This window comes from Anastrepha obliqua, chromosome 1 (genome assembly GCF_027943255.1).
Source record: "Anastrepha obliqua isolate idAnaObli1 chromosome 1, idAnaObli1_1.0, whole genome shotgun sequence".
Lineage (NCBI taxonomy): Eukaryota > Metazoa > Arthropoda > Insecta > Diptera > Tephritidae > Anastrepha > Anastrepha obliqua.
This window is the reverse complement of record NC_072892.1, coordinates 85,931,979-85,955,907: the sequence shown is the minus strand read 5'-3', so window position 1 is coordinate 85,955,907 and position 23,929 is coordinate 85,931,979. Positions and strand designations below refer to the sequence as shown.

The 23,929-nt window shown below is 35.9% G+C and overlaps 1 protein-coding gene across 1 annotated transcript in view; it reads right to left on the bottom strand.

Annotated features, from left to right (window-relative positions):
* Positions 1–23,929, bottom strand: part of LOC129248158 (extracellular serine/threonine protein CG31145) — a 120,101-nt gene that overhangs the window by 86,631 nt on the left and 9,541 nt on the right. The window contains exon 2 of the mRNA XM_054887609.1: positions 16,962–17,288. Within this exon, the coding sequence (XP_054743584.1) occupies positions 16,962–17,288 (327 nt within the window). The remainder of the gene's footprint in view (positions 1–16,961; positions 17,289–23,929) is intronic.

Below are 23,929 nucleotides of genomic sequence, written 5' to 3'. Positions count from 1 at the left end.
GAAAATGTAAAAAAGAGTCTAAAAAATTATTGGTAATTTTTTGTAACATCTGATCATTTTTGATTACTTTTTGGTTATGCTCAAAATCAAGCCTGGATTTTTTCTTTAAAATGGCATCTTACATTTTAGGAAGAAACGAAATTTCTCCACTGCTACGGCGTAGTGCCATTGACCAACGTACAGTTGTTAGAAAACATAATAAACTATTTCTTTCAAAATCCTAGACGATACTTTTATTTTTTCTGTAGGCATAGAATTTGCCTTCGTTTTTCACCACCAACCTTTTGGATCTAAAATAATCCTTATGCCCCTGTCTACATAAATCTTAGTAAAATATTTAAATCTAAAATTACAATTTTGATTAACAGCTCTCTTTTTTTGTCAGCTCTGGTGTGCTTTATTAAAATTTGTGGTCGTTTTTTTTTGAAATATATATTCCGAAATAATTGCGTACGAACTCTAAGCAATTTGATGTCAGCTTATGAACGCAGGAAGCGCGTGAGTAAAGTAAATCGGACACGTTGACATGGTAAATATTTTTCTAATTTAAACACAGGAACGATATGAAAAATAAATCCTTTTATAATTGAGTCACGTAAATGAAATGTGCAACATTCTTGTAGATCAGAAACGTTAGAAGCATCAGCGTTACCATTTCTGCCGGCAAATACACGTCAAAATACTTATAAAAAAAATTGCAGGTTTCTTTTTGTAATTTTCACTTTAAATTCACCCCCACCGCTGAGTGTGTCAGCATGAAGCCTGCAAGGTGACAGCAGTGGTGATGGCGGATATCAGATAAGAGCACGCGCCAAGTAAAAATGGGCAAAACCAGATTAGCTTGGTGCATAAAGCGGTTTGAAATAACCTGCTGCGTGCCTTTTGCCTGCTGCTATATGTTTACTCTCTCGCTGGGAGCATAGGAGAAATAGTAACAAAAGAAGAGGCATAACAAATACCAGCAAATTGTTGTGGATGCGGATTAGGTTAGTAGGAGTAACATCAGCATTACAAGAGAAACAGCAGTGAGTTGTAGAAAAATTAATTCATTGCATGCTGTGGAAAATATGGCGATGTTTTTTAGAAGTGTCAGAGATGAAGCTGGAGATTAACAGGTGTGCAAATTAAATTTATTATTTGTATAAATTATAAATTCTAATGTGACGTTGTTCAGGTGTTAACGTAATTGAAATAAGCAACATTTTGTAGGCTACAACAATTTCTGTTAAATAATTGCACACGCCTGCGAAATTTAGCATGTTTTCAGTTCTAAGAACAATGGGAGGTATTTCTTGTGTATTTTTTCGCGCTGAATATGAATCTGGTCTTTAAAATGGACCATCTCATCAGGATCTTGAGCAATTCTGAATATAAAGCCTTAAAAATTACTGTTTGTGCCATTTTTTGTTATTTTTTTCCTTTTTTTTTTTTTTTATGGGTCCAACATTTGTTTGTGTATGAAATGTTTTCATATGGTGCGCATCCCTAGCTTTCAAACCTAAATTTATTTTACGATACCCTTTAAAAAGTTATAAAATAAATAATTGGCGCGTACACTTCTGTTAGGTGTTTGGCCGAGCTCCTCCTCCTATTTGTGGTGTGCGTCTCGATGTTGTTCCACAAATGGAGGGACCTACAGTTTCAAGCCGACTCCGAACGGCAGATATTTTTATGAGGAGCTTTTTCATGGCAGAAATACACTCGGAGGTTTGTCATTGCCTGCCGCGGGGCGATCGCTATTAGAAAAATGTTTTTTTATTAATTTTGCTTTCACCAAGATTCGAACCAACGAGCACTCTGTGAATTCCGAATGGTAATCACGCACCAACCCATTCGGCTACGGCGGCCGCAAAAGTTATAAATAATTGAATTTATAACATTTAAATAGTTATACACCCCATCAGGAATGACAAATTGCATGGATAGTTTCAATCTCTCGTAAATAAATTTTTGAAATCGGTTTTTGACGGTTTTGTTGCTAAATCTCATGTTTGGAAAGTAAGTAACTAAGTTTTCCTTTCGAAATGAGTTCTCAGCTCGAACCACAGACCGTAACAAACTGCGGAGAAAATAATTTTAGGGAGAATGCTCATAAACATATTATATTAGGGTAAACATAGATTTACGTGAAATGCAAGTTGCAAATATTTGCATTGAGTTGGATGAGACCGCGGAATATTGTGTGCAGCACCTTCAGCAAAATCTGCTATGTGGCAATTTTCAAAGATTTTGTAAAGGCATATGCTTTCACTGAACAGGTCAAGCAGTGCTGTCCTGATTATTTTGGTTTCTCTATGGTTCATCAGAATGATGATTAGGTACCTGATAGATGCTGTATGATATGCGTAATGAATCTCACAAAAACTTTCTAATGGCTCGAAAGTATACGAAGAAATTGTCAAAGAAAAATTATTCTTTGCTCTTAAAGAAATAATAGACCCTCGCCATCATGCATTTGAGGGTGTCGTCTAATATGCATGCATCTCGCTTCTCGCTTCTTTTCTGTAATTTCGTATTTCACTCCTCAGTTGATGTATTTATACTGTTACAGGTTCCACACAGTACTCACTCAATATTTTCTCTATGGCAATGTCTTAACAATTTCTTCAAGCATTACTTGTATGTCAGATGTTCTGTTTTAAAAGATGATCTTAATACCCTGTAGTTTGAATATCAAAAGTTGAACATCTAAGTGGAGTTCAAATAATAAGTTAGCTCTTAATTTCACGATATACTTATATTTAGAAGTGTATTTTGGCTGCTAGCTTTTCTACCGTTCAGGAATTTATGGATCTTGGAGTGATTTTCGACTCTGGCACTTGTGAATGACATTAACGATATTCCTAAAACTACTCTAATCTAGCTTTTCTTCGGCCCTACGGAAAGCACTTTGTATAAGTATATCCATATACTAGAAAAGTCGTACTTAACCCTTGGGTGTTATCTAAATTGGAATATATGTCTTTAGTCTGCAATCCGAATTAAAATAGCACAACGGACTTTTATTCATTTTGCTCTCAAGCCACTTTACTCTCTAATCCTTTGCCATCCTATAGTGATGAAATGCTTTCAGGGATGAAATGACTTGAAACGGAAAGATCTGTTCATTATGATATCATATGATTACTAGTCTCATTGATTGCGCGGAATTACTTAAGCTGATAAGTTTCAATGCCTCACATTGTACACCACTGTTTGAGTATTCACTTCATGGCAAGCTAATTAAGCTCATTTTCTTTATTTTGATCCAATTGAAGGAGCTCTTATTGAATCCAGCAGAATATTCAGAAGCCTATACTATTCAGTAGCAGTAGATTTTCCCAAGATTAAAGCTTTTAATATGCATTCAATGCTTCAATATATGTATCCTTAGTCATGCATTTTTATACATATATAGTAGACCGGAGTGAAATACGTAATTTTTTTCAAATCATATCGTAATAGCAGGGAAAAGTTGCTACATATCAATACAAATTCAGGAAAAAAAAGAAATTTCAAATCGGTTAATATCTTCCGTTCGCGCATTGCATTTAAAATTTACAAATTTTATAATAAATTGAACAAATATTCGAAAAATTGTAAGAGGTGGAAATGATGTTAGATAAAGTTCATTTTTTGTAGACTATTACAACATCAGGTATAGTTTGAAAAGAAAAACGTCCACCGCTCTATCAAAGCCCCTACAGCCCCTGAAAAGAAGTGGAAAATGTCATTTTTTGTATAAATTTACGTAATTGCGGGTGGTTAGTTTCTCTATTTTAATTTTTGTATAAGTCTTCTTGAGTATATAAGTAGAATAAATTATTCCCCTCTTAGCGCGCCCACTGACCACACTATCTTAAAGAAGTTTTGTACAGCTCTTGGCCTGCCCTTTTTGGACGACTCAGAACTCACCGCGTGAAGGTTACTGTACGACGAGTTCCACCCACTCCCTTCCCAACCAACCAACCAAAGATGAAAAATTATTTATTCGGGAGTGGCAAAGTCTGCTTTAGTGTCAAATTGAGGCATAACTGTACGAGAAGTGAGTGCTGCTCTTATAAACCCATCACGTCTCTCGTTCCCATACACTTTTGAGGACGCTTGAGTTACTAGTTTTACGCAACTCTCCACAGCTTGCGTATGGCATGGAATATTTGTTAAATCTATGGTTAATTTAGGTTTTTCTTTATCAGAAATTAATTGCAAGATATCTTCAGAAGATGCCTCATAGGTAATTCATTAAAATGGAGGAGACAGATAGCCCATTGTACTGGTCTTTTTAAACGCGTTTCAATGAATTTTATTGCACCATTCTTCCACCCAGTATTTGTTGACGTACCATCACATCCAATCACTACAACATTAGATTTATTTATACCATTTTCTTCAAAATAATTTACAATGCTGTATGCTGTGTCCTTTCCACTTTTTGAAGTAGGTACTAAATGACAAAGGTACTTTGAGCCTGGTTCTGCTATTACTGAAATGTGCTCTTCTTTTTTTATAGATTGATAACGTTTGTTTCCTTTTTCAACTAAAACTAAAGTGTCATCCATCCTGCCATCAAAATACACACACATCGGATCGTTTAATTGCTCTATTGCATTCCCCGATTCGATAAGTTTTAGTCTACATTTTTCTTTTTCTCTTCTCATTTTGCTTCGATCAACACCAAAAGAAGTATCTTTATCCGTTATAAGACCAACGTCTTTAAATGCACTAGACACAATAGCTGCTGCTGCTCTATCAGATACTCCAAAACGATCACTTGTTAAGGCCGTTGCTGGAAGTGATAAGCGCATCTGTGCATTTTTGGAACTTGCTGACTGAGAGGAAATAGAGCGTGGGGTCTGAAAATCGGGATCATTCTTATCATTGTCAACTTTAGGAGTTATCTCTGTTTCAGAATCAATACTACTACAAGAAGGTCCAGGTAAGTTGGTCTGACTTAAGTGACGAGCTTTTCTCTGCAATTTTAATGTAAGCTTTTGAGTTTCTTTGGTATCTACTGTCCCAATCTTTCCTTGTCCGAGATATCTTTGAGCATATAGAAATTTGATTTCTAATGGCGGTATCTTTCTATCTTTAGGGCATGTGCAGTTGATAGTTACCGGCCTGGGACAAATACACTTGTCAAAGCTTCTTTGACAAAAGCAATTGAGTGTCATCTCGCACTTGCAGGACGAAATGTCAAATAATGTACTTGAAGATTGTTCAATAAAATCATTGTACTTCTTTTGTTTCTCAGGTGTGTCTTTGTCCCTTGAATAAGATTTACGAAGAGTGTAGTATCGATCATGTAGATGTTTAATCTTTTGTACAACTCTTGTGTGGGAAACTATTGGAATCGAAGCCTTGGAATAAAGGGACTCAGTCTGATGAGCTACAGTATCTGCTACAACTGTGAAGCTTAACTTCTGACCAGAACTGGCAGCAGAAGATTCTACTGACATTTTGTACCTCACTTCTTGCCAACATTGTATAATTCGGTATTAGTGGGAAGGACCGATGACAGCAGTGGTTTAGGTGCACCAAAAAATGGGCAGTGTATGTCCTTACGAGTAAGAGACATGAATAAAATGTTTCAAGAGATTTAATGTTAAGTAATTGTGTAAACTATGTAATTCAAAAGAACATCGAATAGAATTTTTTTTGACCAAACAGCGCTGTTCGACAAGAGTGAAAGCAGAACTGGTAATGACCAGAGAGTACTAGCTCTTCCGTGCACTTCGTTTATCGGTATGCCAGAATCAAAAGCAAAATGAAAAGAAAGACGATGGAATACAAGTAACCAAGTGGAAGACGATCTAAAGCACAGACGTGTTGTAGTAGCCGTAAGCCGCTTTCACGCAAGCCTCATTTGGCATAGGCTTCCTTAGTAGATTTGGTGTAAAATTGGTAAAAGTTAATCGCTCAGAACCACAGAAATGGATAGATTAGTAAATTAAAAATCTACTACTCAATGCTGAAAGTGCTATGTATAAAAAGGGAGCTCGATCTTTAATCATTTACCACTTCTACAAGTTTTCGTAAATCAGCTAGATTTGGGATAAAATTTGTAAATTTTAATTGCAATGCGCGAACGGAAGATATTAACCGATTTGAAATTTCTTTTTTTTCCTGAATTTGTATTGATATGTAGCAACTTTTCCCTGCTATTACGATATGATTTGAAAAAATTTACGTATTTCACTCCGGTCTAATATATAGTACATATATTATATGTATATAATAAGCTCTAACCCCCGTTTGGCGTGTTTGGCCAGCTTTTCCTTCTATTTGTAAGGTGCATCTTTATGCTTATCCATAAATTTTAATACGACTCCGAGCGCCAGGAAGATGGTTTCTTATAAGGAGTCTACTTCATGGCAGAAATACGCTGGGAGTTTTGCCATTGCCATCCGAAGACCGACCGCTATTTGAAACAACTTTTTCTAGCCTTTGGTGCTTCAGGCTTGGCATTTGCAATCGAGTCACGTACCAATCTATACGGCTACGGCTGCATACATACTCGATGAAGTAATTTACATAAAAAAATATATTTTACTGCCACTGCATCTCATTGGATAGCAATCAGAAAGCCGTGGATACAACTATTTCCAAAAATGAGTTATCCTAAAATTATAGAACACTTTTTGAATACTACTCAGCTCTGGGCAGGTGACCGCAAACTTTGAAAAAGCTTCAAAAAATATTTGAAATGTGACTTCTGATGTTGCAACAACAACAACGGCAAAGCTGCTATTTCCATGGTATCCACTTCAGTGGTAGTTATACTAAGTTCAACAAGAAGAATTTCGTTTTTCAGAAGAGGCAAAGTCTAATATCACAACAGTTTTCGCATTTGATTTTTTTATATATACCTACACACAGTAAAAGCTTTGGCAGCTGTTGAAATAATAAAAATCTGCTATGAAAATGGTGTATGCGTAAAAGTTACATTTCAAACAAATTTCATTTCATTTCTTTACAAAACTCATGATATTTTCGGTCAACATAACGTCCCGCTACTACAGATATTAAGAATCTGGTTGATAAATTTGAGAAGACTATCTCGGTACATAATGTGCCAACACCAATGCGTGTTCGACCGAGTCGTTAAAGTGAAAATATCGCAGCTGTGGACCTTGAAATTTTCAACAACTGAAGATATCCAGAAATACCACATGGCGAATTTTACGTAATTATTGATGATATGCTCAAAACTCAGATTTGATATTTATTTCCAAAAATACTCTTTTGTTATTATTCTAGTACATGAGCGTGACTTAAATGTATACATTTTGCAGCTGTGGGAATACCGCCTGCATTCTTTCCCACATTTAACGTTATGAAATGTGATAAATAAGTATATAAGTGAGTATGTGGTGGGTATGTATGTCTGTACGAGTGTTTGGATTTCACTGAGATGTGGTTTCATCTGGACGATGCCATATGTCACACAGTCGCCGAAATAATCAATTCACTGCAAACCAATTCTCTCGACCGCATAATTTCATGAAGTTCAGCTGTTGTATGGCCACCCCGATCATGCGGCTTAGCACCACTGGATTATCTTTTGAGGAGCCATATTAAATAGAAAGTTTATACAGAGTCAATCGAAACGATTGCAACCTTAAAACTCAAAATTCTTGCCGTAGTTAACGAAATAGACAAAAAAGTGTTTGAAAACTTTGATAAAAGTATCGACATTCGAAACCATGGTAGTGGTGGCCATCTATCCGATATCATTTTTCTTTCACAAGTACTTACTAAACAGTAGTATTTGTAATACAATACAATTTTTATTTACTTTCATTTGTGGATTCATGTAGAAAAACTTTTTACTAGGCTCAGTATGATCGGTTTAAATTGTTATTAGTATTTTTAATTTCAGTCAATCAATCAGTTGATTTATATCCATTATCTAAAACAAATGGGGCTTCCAACAGTTTTAAGGCAGCAAGTGATTTTTCTAAGCCGATTTTTCATGGCAAATATACACTCGAAAGATTTTTTTTAGTCCGCCGACAAAAAGGGAATATTTAATACAACGGCAAGAAAAATATAAGTAACAAAATATAATGACAACAAAACAATAAAAATAACTAGAAAATAGCCAACAACACTTTGTACAATTATCAAGAAACAACTCAAATAATGTGAGATAGTTAGTTGGAGAGTCATTAAATAGTTGCGAAGATAACAAAAGAGTCATCAAATTTCAAGCAATAAGCAGTCAACTAAAGTATGTACTACAGCAACAACTACTCGAAGATTAGAGTACAGAGTACAGAAATGTCGCTATTTTCTTCCAAGTAAAGGACATTTTACAGCTAGTGACGGGATTATAACAAAAGCGATGAAAGCAACCATTTGATGTGGTGAATAATAAAAACCGACGCTTAAACTGAACGCTGTGTGACATTCTAGAACTAATGGAGAGAGAGACTACAAGAGCAAAGAAATTCTTGTTGGTTTTTTGCTATCGAGAACTTGATTAAGAACAAAACTCTACAAGTAAGATATGCTGCTATCCATTTCTTTTTAGCACTTTTATACTGTGATGTAAAATTTTTGCCTGGGAATAAAACGTGGTGGCTGTCTTAGCTGAGTGAATCGGTTGATGGCAAGTTCTATGCTCATTGCCAAATACTACTGTGAGCAAAAAGTAAGGTGAATTTGGTTGTAAAATGCAAAATCTTTATTTATTCTTGTAAATCAATTTTATCCCCTTCAAAATAGTCCCCTCTCGATGAAATACACTTATGCCAATGATTTTTCCAATCTCCGAAGCATGCCAAATAGTCCATTTCCGGTATAGCCATCAGCACCTTCTTCGATTCAGATTTTATCTCCTCAATCGACTCGAAACGCGTTCCCCGGAGTGGTCTCTTGAGCTTTGGGAATAGCCAGAAGTCACACGGAGCCAAATCAGGCGAATACGGTGGTTGCGGAACGATATGCGTGGAATTTTTGGCGAAATGGCCACGAAGAACGAGCGCCGTGTGAGACGGTGCATTATCGTGATGCAAAAACCAAGAGTTGTTGGCCCATAATTCTGGTCCTTTTAGACGAATTGCTTCACGAAAACGACACATAACGCTCAAATAATATTCCTTATTAACAGTTTGGCCAGGTGGAAGGAATTCATAGTGCACCACACCACGAAAATCGAAAAAAAACTGTCATCATGACCTTTATTTTTGAACGACTTTGACGTGCTCTTTTCGGTCTGGCCTCGCCTTTAGCACGATATTCGCTTGATTGGTCGGTTGTTTCAGGGTCGTAAGCATAAATCCTAGTCTCATCTCCCGTAATGATGCATTTGAGCTTGTCCTGATACTCCGAAAGCATTGTTTCACATACATCAACGCGACGACTTTTTCCCAAGAAATTGAGAGTTTTCGGTACCAAACGAGATTTGACTTTTCGTAGGCCCAAATGGTCTTTCAAAATGGTTTTCACAGATCCTTCTGATATTCCGATCATATCAGTAAGGTCTTTAACAGTAAACCGACGATTTTTGAGCACTAACTCCTTCACTTTATTGACGTGTTGGTCATCAGTTGACGTCGATGGTCGTCCGGAGCGCTCCAAGTCCTCAACACGTTCTCGACCCTCTTTGAAGTCTTTGTACCACATATAAACATTTTTCTGCGACATGGTCGAATCACCAAATGCCTTTTGCAACATGCTAAACGTTTCCGCAGCCGAAATTTCATTCCGCAAACAAAATTTGATGGCACTTCTCTGCTCAATCAAATCAGACATTGTAAAAATCGAAAAATGCACTCTTGGTCGTTTGGTAAACACAAGCGTAAATATATCACTGATAATGACATTCACATGAAAGTTGGCCCAGATGTTATTAACAGTGCTGCCAACTCATGAAAAAAATAACTAGAGCGAAATCTTAATCCCGCGAAGTTTGACAAATAAATTCACCTTACTTTTTGCCCACAGTAGTAAATGCTGCATGAATGGCATAATTTTTCATGGAAAGTTCTCCTTTCCAATGATAACTTTGAAGTCTAAATCCGTCAGCACCTGGCTGAGTTATTCAAGGTTTTCTTAAACCAAAAATATTCAAAAATACCGTTTTATGCTCTTTTTAATTTTCAGTCAAGTAATTTTTCTCTGCCTATTTGGAAAATTCTTCAACCGACCCCTCCTGTCATTCTTGAGCAAAATTATTGTCCGAGTATTAAAAACCCCGGTCTCGATGCACTAATTGTTAGAAAACGTGTTTTCCAATAGCGGTAGCAAGCCCCCCGGGCGTTTCAGCCGTGGATAAGCTCCTTATAAAAAGCCATCTGCCTTTCGGAGGCGACATAAAACTATAGGTTTGTGGATAAACGACAATATGGGCGTATAAATTCAAGTTTTTAATTTGTGTGGGAAAATTTTAATTTTACTCCAGTTATTCTTTCGCGTAATTAATAGCCGTTTGCAAAAATTTTCAAACATGGTCGAGTTTGCAAAGATGTCCAAATTTACATATATAAGACATTTTTAAATAACCTATCTACCATAATTTTTAATTTGGTTTTAAACTCTGTCATCTGCAAAAGCGAACCTGATGTAACTTTCTCCACGAAGAGCATTCAGATCTGTGACTACCTGTATGCTGACCATCTTGTCATTGTTGTAAGAAAGCCACGCGCATTTGCCGACCGCGCGTTAAAACTCAATAATAAATCAAATCCAGTGGGTCTGGAAGTTAACGCCGATAATATGAAATACCTCATAAGGTCAACCAATACTATTCGCTACAGCAACCTGGAAGTTGGTCCATATATTTTTCCAAAAAGTGGAAATCTTCAAATGCCTGGGTATAAACCTTAGCAGCGGACCCCCTAATCAGCGTAAGCGATAGAATCTAAGCTGCCAACAGAAGTTACTTTTGACATCTTAAACTACTCAAAAACAAACTGCTCCCATAGTCGTGTAGTCTGCAAGTCTACGAGGCTTATTAAAAACATAAGGCGAATTTTCAAACTTCGCAGGTTACGTACATTCGACTTTTATAGCTGATGGGAATAATAATCAGCAGTTATAGTCTGGTTTGACTCCAGAAGTTCATAAAAAACAATACCGGCCATATCGCCACAAATAGACAGGAGAATCTTCTTGTGGTGAAGGCCATCTCTGGGGGTCGGTTCTGATGTTTCATCTTTATCTAACCATTGGCTTTTGCGAACAGGATTATTGTAAAGTACCCATTTTTCATCACCAGTAAAAATACGGTTCAAAAAACTTTCATTTTCAAGCCGTTGCAGCAGCTGAGAACACACGTTCACTCTCTGCTGAAGGCTGCCGGGGGAAAGTCTATGCGGAGCCCATCTTCCCAGCTTTGAAACCTTTCTCAACTGAACCAGTTGCCTGTGAACTGTTCCATGCGATGAATTTAACCTCTGAGCTATCATATCGACTGTCAAATTTGGCTCAGCATCCATGAGTTCGAGCAAGGCGTCCGAGTTAAAGACTTCAGGACGCCCAGCGCGCGGGGCATCCTCCACGTCGCAGTTACCACTTCGGAATTTTGAAAACCAATTTTGCCCAGTCCTTACACACACTGTATCCTCTCCGGGAACAGAGTTTATTTCTGCAGCAGCAGTTGTTGTATTTTTGCCACTTTTATAAAAAAAATACAAAATATACCTCTTATACGCGTTCGAAGATTCCATTTTATTTTTTAACAACACGTGCTTCTATCCACGATTAAAATCACTTGTTGAATGCACAATATATCAAAGAAAATAGAAATAGTTCCGTTATACTCCGCGAATAATTTTGTGTATGCAAAAATTGTACAAAAGTGAAATTATGGGCAAAATACGCACGAATTTATGGACTGACCTGATATTTGCTGAAAATCGTTGTTTTTAAATTCTTGAAAATTACAGTTGGGTTGTGAAAGTACAATTTTCCTGTCTTCATTGCCAACCTAACTTGTGCTAAGAGTAACAGGTGTATGAATTTTCATTAGGATGCCTCAATTTTCACCCAAGTTGTCACATGCACTGACTGACTGTACATACAAACAGACATAATGGCTTAATCTACTAAATCAATCTGAGCCTAGTTGTATATATTTACAATGTATTAGCTTATTACAAAGAACCGTTGCACACCCAATAATACCCCTGCGCACTAGTACGCTTGGGCTTAAAAATCCGCTTAATTACAAGAACTGCGCGTGTAAAAAATTAATGCAATGTCATTTCCTATATTATGTCGTGAGGTCATGTCATGCCATGTTAAGCCAGCGCATAACTATGTCATACACTGTTTCACATACAGACACAGTCATCAGCACCGCCACAATGTGGCATTATGCCATTAGCCTCGTTGCAGGCTTTTACGTATAAATGAATGACATTGCGCAGGTCGGCATAATACCGAAGTAATTATAATACCATGCATTTTGTAAAATACAGCAAGCAAAATTACACCAATACACACATACTATGAATACTGCATAGTAGGTGAAGTAAAAAGCGCTGAATGTTCTTCCCTAGATAACTTTAGTGAACCACATCTCCCGATATCTGCCGTGCTGGGACGTATTAGAGAGAGACTACGCTTCACAAAAAATTCTTTGCGACTCTGCTTGGAGTTTGGTGTAGTTAGTTGGTCGCAACAACGTTCCAAAATAAAGATATCACTACGGCCAAGAGGACAAATCAAAGCATACGTCCAAAAAAATGTTAGCCCCTTATAGACCCAATATGTATATTGTAGTATCGAATGCAACAACAAATGTTGAAGATGTTGAAAAACTCTCTCAAATAACTTTTCACTTCTTTTGTTTGCTTTAGATTATAATATGCAACATTTATCTGGAGGTCTTTGCAATCGAGGGAATCGGGCATGTGTAGAAGGAGTTCTTAAATATGCTCTCAGGTCGTTAAAGTTCTCGAATCCTATCCTATCTCTAGAGAGTAGAAGGTCTTTACTCTCACTGTCTCTAGTTTTTAGTGTAATTAAAGAAGAAATTGATTTCATGTTCATATCCCAACTTGAACTGTACGCAACACTTACCCATTTCATTTAAAAATAATACGTGTTCTGCGCATAATGCCTATATCGCCCGAGAACTAAAATAATTCAATGAGATCTCAAGTTGTATTCCGCTTAATTTGTCGATCAAAGAAGGAGTTTTATTCATTTTTAAACTATTTGCTTTAATTTATTGAGCTGTCTTTAGTAATTTAAGCTCACATTACCTATAAGAGGGATGTAAAAACCATTACTGTGCTTTCGACTTGGAATAAATGAAACGAAATGAAAGTCGTGGAAATATCAGAAACTGAAGATTATTATCTTGAACCATTTGCATAAGATAATTAAAACTATTCACCTACATTTGCTAATTGCATCGTCAAAATAAAGCGAGAAACGTTGAGAACATTTTATTTCACCTAATATGTGCATTATATTCAGTTTAAGCCGCAACGCCTTGTAGGATGTCACTCACTTATCGCAGTACAGAGCGGTGAATGAATGAATTGCAAAGCAGCAATTTTGCCGCTACCGCTACTGCGATTACCTACACCCGACTCCAACATTCTGCAAGTCGACATTTTTTGAAAGGAATTACTGTAGGATAAGATTTGCAGCATACATTGAAGAAAAATGAAAAATCTGTTGCATGTGTTACAAAGACCTCTAAATATACTCGTATGTACGAACTAGCATGCGTTAAGAATATCCGGATAAATGTCGCTACATTTTACATATCTGTATATGTATGCACATAAATAAATACATCCATGATCAAAGTAATAGATACGCAATATTTTGAGCAGGACAGAGCGCGACTACTATTCGGGTTTAAAAAAGTTTAAAAACCCGAGCACGAAACACCAATTGATAGAAAACGTGCCCTTCGGCAGGCAATAGCAAAACCTTCGAGGGTTTTTCTGCTATGAAAAGCTCCTCTTAACTATTAACTGCCCCTCTGTGCCGGCATGTAAGTATTTCCATTTGTGAAAAGCATCAAGACGCGCTCCCTAAATAAAGCGTTTTTCAATTGGCGCGGGTCGATTTTGGCGCCCTGTGGCAGCCAGTTTGTTTTGGTGACATCTGTCAAATCTTTTGTTTATTATTCAGTTGTTTATGCCAAATCATCATGGCAAGTTATACGATTGAACAGCACGTTTAAATGATAAAACTTTATTATCAAAATGAGTGTTCATTAACGCAAACGTTGCGCGCATTGCGCCCATTTTTCGGTAGACGTGGTGGCCCTTCCAATCTCTTATGGCCCATATTGAACCATATGGACCTAGAGCACATGTGGTTCCAGCAGGACGGCGCTACGTGCCACTCAGCAAACGCCATTTTATTCCATTTCAACATCTACCCGCCCTTATTGAAAAACCCTTTAGAAGGAGGAGCTTGGCCAAATACCCAATAAAAAGTATAAGCGTCAATGTAACCGTGAAATGTGGACTACTTTCTTTAATTTTTATTAATATTTTATAAAAATTTATATTTGTGTTTACCTAATCAAGTCACTTAATCGTATCGATTTTTTTTTAATTTAATTAATTTTTTTTTTTTTGCGAGGTATTGACCATATAAAAGATTTCCGAACATGCACGAAAATTCTCAAGATTGTATGCGAAACAAAAAACAAAATTCAAAAATCAACGCGTTTTTTGAGCTACTTCAAACTTGTTCTTTATTGTACTAGAATTCAATGGGCTATAAAACTGCATACCCAGAAGTCTTTTAAAAATTCTGATTAACAGTTTGAAAATTTTGATGACAATATTTTGGAACTCCTTAAATTTTTGTGAATTTATGAAACTTTTGTTTTAGGACAAACTAATTTTCTATTAAAAAATTTATATCTTACATAAATTTATTTATAACTTATGTATATAAATTTGATAATATTACCCTGGCGGTGTAATGCATTTACTCCTTATAAAAAATTCTTGCATTCATATATTAAAATTAATGGACTTACTAAAACTACGCACAGGATAATTTTCATATACATATTTTTCTAAAAAAATAATAATTAAAAAGCAAAAGAAAGTCAAAACTGGTTAAAATAGTGCATATCTTTTATTTTCATCATGGGTGTATGCACATTGTTGCACTTTAATGCATTCAGATTACCTGGGGAAATGTGATCTTACGGAGATGCTGACATTCAGAGTAAGTTACATACAACAAGATGAAAGTACAAATGACTAAGTATCAGGGTTGCAGAGTGGCAAAAGAATCACATAAAGACGGATTTGGTTTTTTTAGAAATGGATTTATTGTTATGCCGTCGTCGCTCTTCTATTTAACTCAGAGCTACACACGATTACTTTAAATATAGGCAAACTTATAGGCGTATATGAGAAATTTTTGACAGAATTTGTTCAAATTGCCATTAAGAAAGCTGTCAAGCATCTGAAGAGCAGGTGTTAGAAACAGTGCTGGAAAAATGTATGTATAAAAGTAGTGTAGGTGAAGTTTTATCTGCATTATTATTTTTTATTCTTATTTTCTAAAAGTGTAAGTAAAGATGGATGGATGCGTTTCGTACAATAATTCTGTAAAGGAACGCAAGATAGCTTCTAGGAAAATTGTATAACAATAAGATGACATTATGTACATTGTGTGAGCAATTTTTTTATTAATAGGTAGAAATTAATGAAAAAATCGAGACTCAATTAGAGGTTATTTAGATTTAGATTTAATGAAAGTTTGCACTTCGACCTCATAGACTTTAGTGCCCACTTATAGGTTATATATATATTTGTGGGTTTTTGACAAGAGAACTCTTCTGACTTATTGTAGAAAATTTTGAATGATATTCACTTTTATTCACTTAAGCTACGGTCTTATATGATTAATTGATTAAATATATTGGGAAAAGTAGGCATTTCAGTGCACAACAGAAAAGCGTGTTAAGTCGACTTAAAATGTTTTATCCGCGGCACATTGTTTATTAATCTTTTGGTCGAGCCTCTCCTCTCTATTATGATGCACGTCTTGATTGGTGACTTATAAAAGAAGGTATTTAAATTTATTTGGTTTTGGTATTCTCCGCCTTCCTGGCGAATTGTCTTATCAGCGATCCTAATAGCTGATATTTTGAAAGAGGTAGAAAAAGACACACTTAGTCTAAAGAGCACTAGAGAAAATTGTGACACCTACATATGTACCAGCAGCTTTATTGAACTGCCTATTAAAATTGCTTTCTAGGGGTAGATAAGTGTATTCCGGAATAGTCGGGAAGTGAAGGAGGCAGGCAGATGTGCTTTCTCAGACATTGAAGGTGCATTTGATAACATGGCACACAAGCGGGTAGGTAAACAATACTCTGGTGATCCAGTTAAATGGAGTGCTTAGTAGGAAGGAAACTCAGTAAATGGCAACCAAAAAAAAAAAAAACTTTTCAACATGCCCACGTCTGCTAAAAAGTTAAAGTCAGTGTGGCTTTTTTTTTTTTTTTGCTATAAAAGAGTATTTTTCTGTCTTCATTTCATATGCCTCGTAAGAAATTGCAAATCTCGAAAATCTCAATATTGTTGGCAAATAATGTTGGCATTTTCGTTATTTTACAAAGTGGGGATCACAAAAATCCGGTATTGACAAAACTAGAACAAACGAAAAAAGAATATCAGAATCTTCGCCATCTGTGAGCGTGCATACGAGATACACCTTAAAATTTTACTTTTCATTCCTAAATTACAGGCCGTCTACTACAAAAAACAGATAAAGGATTTCCTTTGAAAATATGTGTTAAATTGAACTTAAAAAACGCTGCACTGAAAGCCAATTTTTTTGAATCATTGAATTTGAAATTTTCTATTCATTACATTTACTTAAACTTCAGTTGAAACTTAGTTCAAAAGCATTGCAGGAAGAGATTCCCCGGTACTGCGCCGTAGGGGCTATGCCTTCTTTTTGTCGTGGTAAACTTTCGCAGCTCATTCCACTTCATAAATAAATTTTACAATTTTCTTAACTATTATAACACTCACCTTGGTTTCAGGCCAGTCACATCCGAGAATGTTGGATTATCCGTTATCTCTGAGCCGTCATCATCAACCAACACATGTGAGTAGTCCGCCTTGTCCAGACCAGTCAATAGGCGCACTAAATCATCGAATGGATCATGTGGCTCCTTCTGCAGCTTTTTAATTGCCAGCATATCCTCCCTGGCTGCTGCATCTTGCTGAATTCCGCCAGCACCAGCCGCCGCCGCTGCAGCTGCCGTACCACCTGCAGAACTACCACCTGCCGCACTGCCACCTGATCGAGCTTGTGTGGTTGTCGGTGTGGCTGTCTCCTTTGAACCGGATGAATTGCTGCCAAGTACAGAAAAAAGAAAAGCGAAACAAAATTAAACACTTTAATGGCAGAGTTACATATCCATGCATACATATATGCGACAGAAAGTAGAACTTCTACATATGACTAGAGGATATAGAGCATGGACAACGTTGAGCATTACGACGCCATAAGCACGAGATTACGCAAAATTTGTAATTACTGAAAATTTCAAGTTGTTGTGCTATTGCTGCTTGTTTGGAAATTAGTTTAGTTGGAATAAAAGTTTGTAGAAAATAATTATGGTTTGCTAAAAGTGAGCGAATGGCAATGCGCCATAGAAAATGGTGTAGGAGTATGTTGGTGTGAGTGCGAGTGAGGAGTGAAGCATAAGAGCGCGACAGGCATTGGTAAGTTCTGAGTGAATATAACTAGTTGTCTTTGAATGCCCTCAACTGAGTTTTGGCAAGTACATTTAGAGTGTTTTCATTTGGAGTCATGCCTGTATATGTGCAAGCATGCATGCTTGTTTGTTTGTGTGCCTGTGTTGCGAACATATGTGCAATTATGTTCGTATATATGCGCAGCTCCTGTCGGCGCTCGAGGCAAATGCTAAAAGTTTATATCGCACTGCCACTTCAAAAGCAATTCGCGCTGAAAGCACTTTAAATGTTTTTGCAATTAATTTTCACATTCGAAAATGAATATCTCGAATTTTATAAGCACTTGACAGAAAGGCAAATAAAATGCCTAGGCATGAAGGATATTCAACTGAATATTCACTTGAAATTAGCAAGTTAAAGTTTGAGAATGATATAATTAGGTAATATTATTATTTTTTAACTAGTTTTGCAGAAGGTTTAACCATGATTTGATACTCGTCACGCACAAGAATGACAATGATAGAAAACCAGATGGAGTCATCCCAGGCATTCAGTACATAAAAGAAACAAATGTAAAAAGGGGAAGAATAAGCGAAGGTAAGCGGAAGGCCAATAATGATAGAATAAGTCGCGCACATATACATATGTACATTTGCAAATGCATACATTTCTACACAAAGGTTTTTTATTTGCTCCACCTTCACTCAAATGTCGAATTCACCAAAAACAAAGTATCGTTTTGTGGATGATGCCACCTTTAAGTTCTCTAAGTCGCCCCTCATATAACATATTAAAAGTTAGATGATGAAACCTCGCAATACTCTTGCAATTCTATGCCGAGCCTAAAAGTATGCTACAAAAATTTTGGTAATACTAATTTGTCGCGTAAATGTAAGCCGCAGTGCATATTGGAGCTATGCAATACGCGATATGAAATCAAAGCGACATTGACCTGCTGAGCGCGGAGCAATTGAGTGGAAGCGATATAAACAGTGTACAATTGCACCACAGTGGCACTGTAGCATCACATATATGTAGCTCGTATATCGCCCAGAGCGTGAAGTCATACGTATCGCGCGATATTGTAATGCAGTAGTAAACATGTCCGTTTCATGGGTAAAATCATTTTTACAAGCTTTTTTTGTTAAATTAATGAAACACAGCTCGTGCTTGTGGGTGTACTTCCACCCGTAGGCGATTATGTCTGAACAGGAGTGACAGTTTGCCTTGGAGGAATATAGGATCGGGGGTCCAGGACACAGGTAAGTACACAAATATATATTTTTTTGTGCTTTGTTTTATTTCTTTATATTTTTTTTCATTTTTACATTTTTTTATATTTACATTATTTTTTACATTCGCAACGATTCAATAATTATAAATTTATTATATTTCAATTACGAATGATTGCTAATTAAGATGACGTTATGAAAAATAGTCAGGATTATTTGCTACACAGAAAATCAGACATAAACACTTTATATATAAACAAAAAAATATAATAACCTTTTAACATCCAGAAATCTATTAACAGTTAAACCATCAGGATTTTCAAATAATCGTGGATTCATTACCGCTACAACCGATGTGATTGAACTTGATTCGAAAAAGATTGTGTTTTTGAATCTTTCAGATAATTCTAAAGCTTTTGACACTGAAAATAACAGAATTTCATGCAGAACATATCAAGAATTTCAATTTCCCGTACCACTCCACAAAACTATTAAGTTCTTATCTAACTGAACGATGTCAAGTAACATCTTTTTAGACTTTTTTTCTATAAAACTTAGCGCTCCGCAAGTCTACACTTTGGGTCCACCGTTGTTCTCATTTGAATGATTTACTCAAAATCAGAGGTCTGCTCTTAATGCTCAAAACCATTCATACAAGAAATTCGAATTGTTTATACAATGGAATTTCTTTTTCGGGCTAAAATCGTGGAAATAAACTAACGTAACCATTTAGAACTGCTCCCAATCGGAACTTAAAAAGGCAGTGGTCATTTTTCAAAATTTTAGTTGGAACCAGGCAAATAAATACAAATTTCCTTATTATTTGTTCCAAATTTAATACATTTTTCTTCATCTATAACAGAGATATTAGTTTTTTCTTTTTTGAAAATTACTGTTGTATGAAACGTGAGCGTAGTTATTAACCGATTTCGCCGATTTTCAATATCAATTCACCCTATATGAAGCGTACTGGTACACAACTACACTGATAGTTTTATTGGAATACATTAAATTTTTCTTGAATTATCGGCGCATAAACAGAGGGACGGAGTGACAGACTTAGCAAAATCGGCATCCCTCATCATTCTGAGCATTTTGGTGTATCATTTTATTTTTATTTATTTAATAAGATCATAAACATTTAACATTTGATGTTGTATGTCTGCATAGTGCTTGAATTCAAAACTAAGTAAATTCATTCAGAATTAGTTCTTTATACTTTAAACAATTACTAATGTATTTATAAAGATATTTAATACCTGAGGTAGATCCAAAACTTTCTTACCAAAACACTTTACACGATTATTTCAACAAATAGGACACACACCCATAAAATGGATTGTATCTTCAACAACATTTAAATGGCAAACAGTATAAGTTGACGATGTAGCGTTAAACTTTAGTAAGCCGCTTCTAGCTCCAAAGATCGAGCTTATAACATACGCCGCGAGCTCATCATTAAAATAAATTGGTTCTAGCGACGTCAAATGTACCATAGATAGAAAGCATGTGTTGATGTCTTTTGGGCATATTCAGCAAAAGCTAACAGCTCCTTCTGAATCAATTTACCTAATAATAAGGACAAGCTAATCTTAATCGACGAAGGACAAAAATTGAGGATAGGCTCCATATATACACTATTTATATTTCAGTCCACTTCTTAATGCTTCGTCAAACAAGATGCGGGTGAGTCTGTTTGCCTTATGGGTATAGAGAATATCGAAATACTGTGGTAACATTCCTATTTCTAGGTGGGCCATATAGTTTGGCGTGCTTCACGGTAGAAAGATCAACTTTTTTAGAAATAATTTGAGAAGTTTCTCTACCGGCTCATATCTGTCAATACCCCATATCTGAGCACCGTAAAACATTATCGTCCTGGACGCAGTGTAGAAAATTTTCAATTTTTTTGGAAATATTTATCCTCGAGTTGTTTGCGTATTTCAGCTACGTGGCATTTATTGCAATTTTTGCCTCAAAAAGTTTTTTATCCAAATGCTTTAAGTAACTAAGTTTATAGTTTAACATAAACTGAGATATTTATACTCATTGACTATTTCAATTGGAATACTGCCGTACGTCTAATCACAGCCAGCAGGAGTTTTCTGAAAATCATAACTTTAGATTTAAACAGGTTTATATTTAGACTCCACTGCGTAAAATAAGTCAAAGGATTATCGATCATTTTTTGAAGATCTATTCCAGAATCTGCAAGCAAAACAATATCGTGCAATTGTACCTCAACATCAGCAACTTTAATTCGGCACTGTATACTGTCACTTAGGTCATTAAGATACAGAAAACAAGGGTCGGGCTAATTTTGCAATAAAAAGTAGGCATAAACCAGAAGATAGATCTGACACCTACTTCAACCTCTCACTATAAGGAAATTAAGAAGTAAGTAAAAATGATGCTCTTTTACCAGATATGTCAGCAACGAATTACGCAGTGTTACCATTTTCTCGAACTATACATTCTTTGAAATTCGCGGACTTAAAACTGTAAACCACACAGACTGTAGAATAGAGTAGTTAATTGGCAGTTACAGAGCAAATCATTTCGAAGCTACTTAAATTGATACAAATAATTCGAAAGTAAGGGATACAGCTAATGTCACTAATTATGAGCTGCTGGGTGAAACCAATGCTGGGAGTAGATACACCTGCAGCTGATATGCTGGAGTTGAGAATTGAATAGAAAGCATAAGCAGTCATGTTGTTGTTGTTATTGTTGTTGTAGCAGCATAAACGTGCATACATATAAGGGGTATGCTGCTGAAGTGGCAATCATCGTGAAGTTCGTTGTGGCATAGAGTTCTTTGGGACCGCTTCAAATCAAATGTGAGGAACATCTACATCATCCAATGCTATACTCTAGTGGACGGTGCGACTGATGATTAGACGCCCTATGCCCCAAATAGGAGTTGAAGGTACCTAGGAAGGAATGGGTCCACAGGGTCCGCGTTCGAAACCCAATGTGTATGTACATATGTATATACATATATGCAAGAAGCTAAGACGAAACATATTCGAACGATATTCCATCTTCGATTTCCTTTTTGCATAAGTATTCAGAAACTACTTGAGATATGTACACTAGTAGTGATGTACATTAGTAAAGATAGATCTGAATAACTGAATTATGCGCACTCTTATCTAATGAATATTTTAAGTCGAATTTCTAACTTTTGCTTCCAATACAACAAGAATTTTACCAAGTATAATCCTTTTAGGGAGAGAGCCTTTTACTGCGCATTTCTCTTTAAGCCTCAATCAATGAAGGAAGTTAAACTTCTAAGCCACGGTATCAGCTTAACTTTGTCGCATCCTCCACTTATGTCCACAAAGTTTTCGGCTAACCAAATAGCGGAATCAAGTTTTAACGTTGAAAGTTGTTAGCCGCCACAAAATGGGGCGAAGAAGATGCGCGTGAACTTTTGCCAACAAACAAAGATTGAAAAGCAGTATCGAGTTTCTTGTTTTAGCAACTACTTTAGATCTCACTTTTACTACAGTAATTTTTGTTGTAGATACGTTACAAATATAGCCCCGGCTCCATTAAATGCATGCGTGATGAGACAGCTTGACTAAATGACATGGAGAATGTCAATGGGCGGGCGGAACTTTAGAGCATTCGAAATTAAACACAATTGTCCTCTCATAGAGATACTCAATGCTCGTACGTATATTTATGGTAATTTTTACTACCAAAAAAATGCTTGCTTGCAGTTTGCTTAGCACGTAGTTATTTGTAATTTTACTCAAAAGATATTCTTTAAACTGGCTGCTGGTTGGATCAGAACTTTGAAATTTGTTTTCCTGGTTGCCTGCTCAACTGCACTAATTTCAGTTCATTTGCATATAATATTGCTCAAACTCAAAATAGCATACACACGCGTGTATAAATGTGTATGTGTGAAGTATATTATGTCAAACTTCGCCACTTTCCTGCATATCAGGGCACATTTTCTTTTGCATATTTTAAACATTTCCTCGCGCAAAGTGTCATTGGCAAGTAAGGCGAATGGCATTTTCCCTGAAAGTGGTATAAGTTGAAGTGGAATACGCTTACGTTGATAGTCCACTTCAACAGGTAATTGTTTGTGTAAAATGTCTTGCCACAGTTAAGTGATAATAAAAATTACGGAACAATATGCTTGAAAAAGGAAGAGTTCATCCCATATGAGCCCAACAGTTTCCATAGCTGAATTCTTGCATGCCTTAAGATGGAAAAGAGAATGGCAGCATTACTTGAAGGAAACAAATTAAACTAAATACATACGTACATTGTTTTAATACTGCTTTCAAGAAGAGAATATTTTTCTTAAGAGCACTTAAGTTGTCAAAATATTATTCGCCATTTATTTTTGGTTGACTGAGGATGATGGCGAAACTAACGCATCAAACTTTATATGAAAGCGCACATTTTGGTAAAATTTAATTTGGCTGGCTTTAAGTTTGCTACGCAAACATGTTTTCTTTACTTTCCTTTCACGTCTAAGCTATATTTCTAAGGTGAAGGGTCTTACTGGAGGTCAGTAGTGAGTAATACCTAGGCGATACTTTTTTTGTTTATGTCATCTTTGACATTTGACAAGTGCACAATTTTGCACGTTAAAATTATTGAAACTTATTATGAAAACGATCGATCTTTAATAACAACAAGTCGCAAAATGTCTTTATTTTTTGGTTTGGAGCAAATAATCGTCCGAATGAATCGACAATTAAATAAACTGGTTCTGTGGAGGATAGAAAAGGGACTGGCAGGTCATGACGAGTTATTTGAAAAGTAAACTATATTAAACCAAACTATTTTCAAGTTTTTGCAGACTTTAAAGAGTTAAAAATTAAGATTTTTTTAAGTTTACTTCTTCATATTTTTAGTTTATTATTTATATATTGACAATCTAATGACGATATAATGACGATCATTTTGAACCCAGAATCATTAAAATCGGTTCATTTTTGACTAAGTTATGAGTATTTAAAAAAAAAATTCTTATATAATGAAAAAAAAAATCGATTTTGAGCCGAAGAACAAAAGTGCCGATAAATCTTGAAAAAA